This window comes from Paramormyrops kingsleyae, chromosome 5 (genome assembly GCF_048594095.1).
Source record: "Paramormyrops kingsleyae isolate MSU_618 chromosome 5, PKINGS_0.4, whole genome shotgun sequence".
Classification (NCBI taxonomy): Eukaryota; Metazoa; Chordata; class Actinopteri; order Osteoglossiformes; family Mormyridae; genus Paramormyrops; species Paramormyrops kingsleyae.
Window position 1 is genome coordinate 11,687,688 of NC_132801.1, and position 5,827 is coordinate 11,693,514.

Below are 5,827 nucleotides of genomic sequence, written 5' to 3' on the forward strand. Positions count from 1 at the left end.
GGAAATAATATCTATGGAGAAAATTGTGGGAAAAGTAACAGATTAATCAGCTATACTGTACGTACGTATTTGCGCTGAGGACATTGCTGAGGAGATACAAAGGGCATTTGGCGTATTTCACCATTGTTAAACTATGGTGGGTTTTGTTGCCAGAATTATTCAGAAACTGGGATTGAAGAGTCTATAGGGGTTTAAATAAAGTGATTTCGAGGGAGCTAAACTTTTTGGAATATACGTAATATGTAGCACTACACTTCTAAATGACTAACCATATCGGTAGCTGTAGGCCTAAGTGACGTCTTCAAGTATGGACAAGATACAGAGGTGCAAAAATACTGGATGTTTAACGGCGGGTAAGGAATTGAAGACCAATGCAGAAGAAGCACGTCAGTTAGCACGCATCATTTTTTATACAGAAAAAGCTCGAAACAGGTTTCTTTTTCAACTAAATTTAACTAGTTGTCTAAACATTTGTTTAGGCTGTTACCAGGATTTCTTAAAATGCTTTTGAATTTTTCTTGAAGATAAAAAGCTTCACTAGAGCATTCATATACATAGGGACGCTTGTTGTAATTTTACTGATATAAATGTTAATGCTAAAAGTGTACCCTAAAATTTATATTGATACAATCTGAGTACAGCGTATACTGAAAAATATTTGCTTATATATGTTCAAAAAAATTCGATTGCAATATAATGTTCGTGTTATTTTCTTTACTGATTGCGGCATATATATTTTTTAGGAATTTCATTGACAAAAATCCACATATCTACTGAATGTCAACTTTTAACGTAAAATTTAGCATCTGTAATACTACAATAAATCTCAATTTCTAAAGTTGTTTTCTTATTAATGCAACAAAGATACGATCAAAATTACTACGTAACAGAAACTGTAAATTTTAAACGTCAAATTCGGATAATTTGGACTAAACCCTTTTAAATGTTTCAGGAAGGTATTTTTTCCAGTTTTCTGCAAATACAGATATTATAAATACTGGGATCCATGTATGACAAAAGACAGCGCTTAGCTGCTGAACAGTACTGTAAAAAAATGATTTTTTTAATCTCCATTTTTTATGATCCAAGCAACTTTAAATATATACTAATACATCGCACACTTATGTAAATTTAGCAGATTTAATGATTTACTTATACCCAAATTAATTTTCAGACCTATTAAGACTACAGAACTGACTTATGTGATATAAAAAATCCTTCCTGACTTTCCTCCTTAATCTCTCAAGGATGAAAACGATGAAAATCGATTAAACATCTTATCTTTCAATATAAATATAACCATTCATTAAGAAAAGGTAAATTATTTGGCGCCCTGCTCAAACAAGAAGGACGATAATCACCGCGTCCAGTGATCCATATAAATTTCACGTGAAATGTCTGCTTCATTAATACCTATAAGATTTCAGTTACCGATTGACAATTCGTGTAATTTATTTTTTAAATCTTTAATCACGCATTCACTAGGCCAGAAAAATAGAGAAACTGTTGAAATCGAATAATAAACATTTTAACTAAATCAAGGTCCAGGTGTCCACTTGCCATAACAGGTGCAGTGTAGTTACACTCTGTATGGAGTTTCCTGGTTTTAATGGTAATTTTCCGTATAAAGGAGACTTCGATGTCGTTTACGTTTAATTCTCCAGCACGGGATCAGGGTTTATATTATTATCAATACTAGGCCAATACAATGTCTAAAGAGTCTTTAAAAAGTTACGTTTGTAAGAGCTATGGGGTAATCCCCGATTGTCAGCTACATTACAATTAAATTTCAATTGCTATTTGAAATGAACGTAATTAGACAATACCGTCTTTCGCGTGCCGAATTTTTACCGAGTTGATTTACACAACAAACAAATTGAGAGTAAATATTAACATTTTTCGACGTCCCGAAAAGATCAGGAAAACACTAAAATGTTTATTCGCACACATACATACACAAATACAAATGTCAACGTTGTGCTCAGTACTATTAAAAATAATAGTACTGACACTGCGAAATGTGTACGCGAAAGGCAAATTGGTTCAAAATAACAGAAACAAATTTCCATTCTACCCACAGAATAAGGCATGAAAGTTACAAAGATTATACATAATTTCCTGCAACAGTTTACTTAATGCAGGTTTTACTTAAAAGTTCGCTATCGACGCCACAAAGAAAGTATTGCAATGATTTATATGCCAATGCATTGGAACCACGGAACCAAGTTGACCAAGCGGGAAAGTGAATGTTATTTCCAACATTAAATACATCCAAGTCAACAGAATTTCGATGAACGTCTTGATGCTACTGAACACACTCTGAAATAATTCAGAATAGGAAGTTACTTAATTTTTCTGCCATCAGATAGAATTAATACTGTAATGTTGTTTTCATACCTATCTCGCTTTATCTTTATTATGTTGCAGTTAATACTTAGTGTAAATGTTATTTTCGGGCCTATTAAACAGGCAAAATGAAACAACTGGACAATTTAGGAAACTTTACTTAGACAGGAATCCATAAAAATATTACGCTTTTTTCTTTTACGTATTCACACTGTCCATTATGAAAAGTGCTGTTTCAATATTCTGCACTGGAAATTAAATAATAATTCCTCTGTAACTCAATCAAAATACATAAAATGTTTATGATCGCACAATAAACTTTCACCTTTAAATTTCAGGAGTTGTTATATTTCCAAATTTTTAAAACATACACTAACTACAGTTAATGTATTTGATTCATGCAACCCCTTTACAAATGGTCTAAGTTAGGAGATGTTATATACTGTCTAGGGACTTTGTGTCTTTTAATCATTACATCTAGTCCCACATTTGTCCACACAAACTGACATGTAATAATTTCAGTACTGTTATATAGAAAAATTTTAATTGTTAAATGATCCCATTAAGTAAGGATTATTTTCAAAGAAAATAGTAAAGAAAGTCTTATGACGCAAGACAAGTAAGATTATACAATCATCTTTTATCTTTGAAGAATCCTTGGTCTGTAGAGCTCTCCTTTATTGTTACTGTCAAAAAGTTCGTTGTCACATCTGTCACCACAACTTTCTCCATGTTCTCCAAACACGGGCTCCAAGAATCTTCCTCAGCCTGTCCAAGAATCCTCGTCACAGGGATTTTGGCAATGAGCGACGACTGTTGCGATGCCAGGCGTTCCAGCCTGGGATGGACGGAGGGCATGGCGTCTGGGCGCTCTGGAGTCCTGCAGCTCTGCATTTCCAGGCTTGCTCTGTGTGCATGTGAGCTCCTCTCGGACCCGAGGAGCTGCTGTGAGCTTCCACTGGGCGCAGCCCGCATCTGCACTTGAGAATAACCAGGATCTTCCTGATGCCTCTGATGCAGTTTAATCACCTTCAGAGGCACTGTCTTCTCACTCTCCATAGGGGTGTGCTTCCTCATTTTGACCGGGAGATAAGTCATGTGTTCTTCGGACCTTCTCTTTGGATGCTCTGCTTCGCCGTACAGGTTGTCTTTGAAACGTATCTTGGGTTTAGGCCCTCTCTTCTTGGGCGTAGAGACCAGGCCGTCTGGAACTGGCTTTGCTGGTATAGCGGGTCGGTGGTCCCGTGCAAACTCCTCAGGACGGACGCGAACACTTTCCCCCCTGTTGACCGTGCTAGGGGGGAAAATCATGGGAACAATAGCACGAAGGCCCTCGCGGGCTCGCGGGGTGATGACGGGTTCTGGACTGGGAAATGACACCCGGATTCCCCTTGCGGCTTCGCTGCGGAATTCATACATCTTAGCTTTCGCTTTAGCTTGAGCCTACGGGGGGGGGGGGGGGGGATGAGAATGGAGTGTAACCCAGAAACACAGCAGGGGGCAGCCTAGTGGATGTTGGTCCAAAATTATGTCAATTCCTTATCATAACATACATAGCAATCAATTGGTACAATGTTAAATTGTCACCATAAGTCATAAGACATGCAGATGAATTTCTAAATGAGTGTATCCTCCATTAATCCTGCACCTAAGAAAATGTAATGCATTTACCTAAATTATAGGTATCATGTATTGTGAATTTCTGTATGACTGTAAGTTACACTAATTATTATTATGTGTGCTAAACTATACACACACTCTTAAAACATGCCTGGCTCCGTGATGGGGCTTGCCCATCCAATCACACACTTAGAACACCAAGGGTGGCTGGGTTAATGCCAACCAATTACAGATTTTTAAACAGTAAGCAAGCAAGCCAAAATATCTGAGACATTTTTACACGCACCACCCCCAGTCTCTCCAAAGAGTCCAGTGGCCCACCCTACATATTTGAGCTGGAGCCAGCCTGTATGAGCCCATGGCATCACTTGCACAATATAAAGAACTTACACAAGGATTGCTGATAGCTATATTACTTTAGTTCTTAGTTTAGATGTAGGATTGTGGCCTGCAATTTTGACAGCACTTCTGTAGTAATCTTCAGAAAAGGCTGTTAATGAATAGCCAATCTCAGTCGTCCTTTTTTTTTCTTACTAGCAAAGTGTTGGTATTTCAGGTAGTTAAGGTGAAACCGTCTTGCAGCTGGGTTGAACTGTCCAAGTCAAATATAATTGCGTGGAGAGCAGCTTAGTCTGTTTACATGCTACGTGCCTGACAGTAGATTTGACCATAGCACCATTTTGATAGATACACTTTTAGGTCACTATAACACAAACATTGCACTTACTCTTAGAAGGAAAGTCTTCGGTTTTGGTCCCCTCTTTTTAGGTCCAAACAGCTCCCGCTCCCGCTCTCTGTAACACCAGTATCATAAATATATTACGTATCCAACGGCAGCATACAAATACACGCTGGTGCCTGTGTGATTAATGCCGACTAGCTGGTTTAACAAACGTCTCTCCTACGCTGGCGTGAAGGCCTGCTACGGACAAGCTTACCTCTCTTCGAAAGCAGCGAAGAGACGAGAGTCCAGGATATTCTCCTCCGGCTCCCATGTGCTGTACCTACGGAGCGACAACAATACGCTGACAGGGGAGGCACTGCCGTATTCTGCGTCTCTGACAGGATATGTTGAGCAATTATATGAAACCGACATCTAATTGCGCATATATCTAATGTTAACGAGCTAGTAAGGGGTTAGTACAACAAAACCAGCAGGTCTGCCGCGACGTCGCAAGCTCGCTATAGTGACGTTTCCAAACGAGAGCCGCTAGCAGAGTATCTCGCTTGCGATGTCTGCGTGGTAGAAACTACTCACTTCGGAGACCATCCTTTCCATTTCACTAGATACTCCATTCGACCCTGCAAGTGTAACGAAAGGGAGAAAAATATACGTAGTTAGTGAAACGCTATTACCTCTGAAATCTGAAAAATAAGAAATACGTCGCTGGCTTTACATACTCTTCGTATTCGCCGTTTGATGATGGACTCAGCCGCGAACACCCTCTCCCCAACAGCCGACAACTCCATGTTTACTTCTATCTACCGTTAGATATTTATCCCCTCTCCACTCGATGCTGAATTCCAGACAACCCATAATACTCATATCCAGCAAAGACGTCATTACGTTTTAATGTGTTGCCTAGGCACGGTTGTCGGTGGAATCATTTAGAGGAAGCCCATTGGTCTATCTGTCGCTACGTGTTCAGGTTGCTAAGTTAAGGAGGAGGAGCTTCCCATTAAGAGGAAGAGAAGCTTGTGTTGCAAGTACACTATAGTCTCGAATAACTATTTAACTAGCTATGGCTTTCATGCTAGTTCTTTCCAAGATAGCCGATCGAGCTGCTAGCTTGAAAGCTTAAATGAACATGTTTGGCGTATTATTAATAAATACGTCACTTTGCGCAGTTCGTGTTAGCTC

The 5,827-nt window shown here is 39.0% G+C and overlaps 1 protein-coding gene across 1 annotated transcript; it reads right to left on the bottom strand.

The window, feature by feature from the left end:
- Positions 1 to 1,916: 1,916 nt before the first annotated feature.
- cbx8b (chromobox homolog 8b) lies at positions 1,917 to 5,541 on the bottom strand. The gene is made up of 5 exons (XM_023791754.2): positions 5,368 to 5,541; positions 5,225 to 5,268; positions 4,905 to 4,970; positions 4,694 to 4,760; positions 1,917 to 3,789 (listed from the first exon to the last, which is right to left on the bottom strand). The coding sequence occupies exons 1-5, from the start codon at positions 5,434 to 5,436 to the stop codon at positions 2,980 to 2,982; spliced, it is 1,056 nt and encodes a 351-aa protein (XP_023647522.1). The 5' UTR covers positions 5,437 to 5,541; the 3' UTR covers positions 1,917 to 2,979.
- Positions 5,542 to 5,827: the final 286 nt, after the last annotated feature.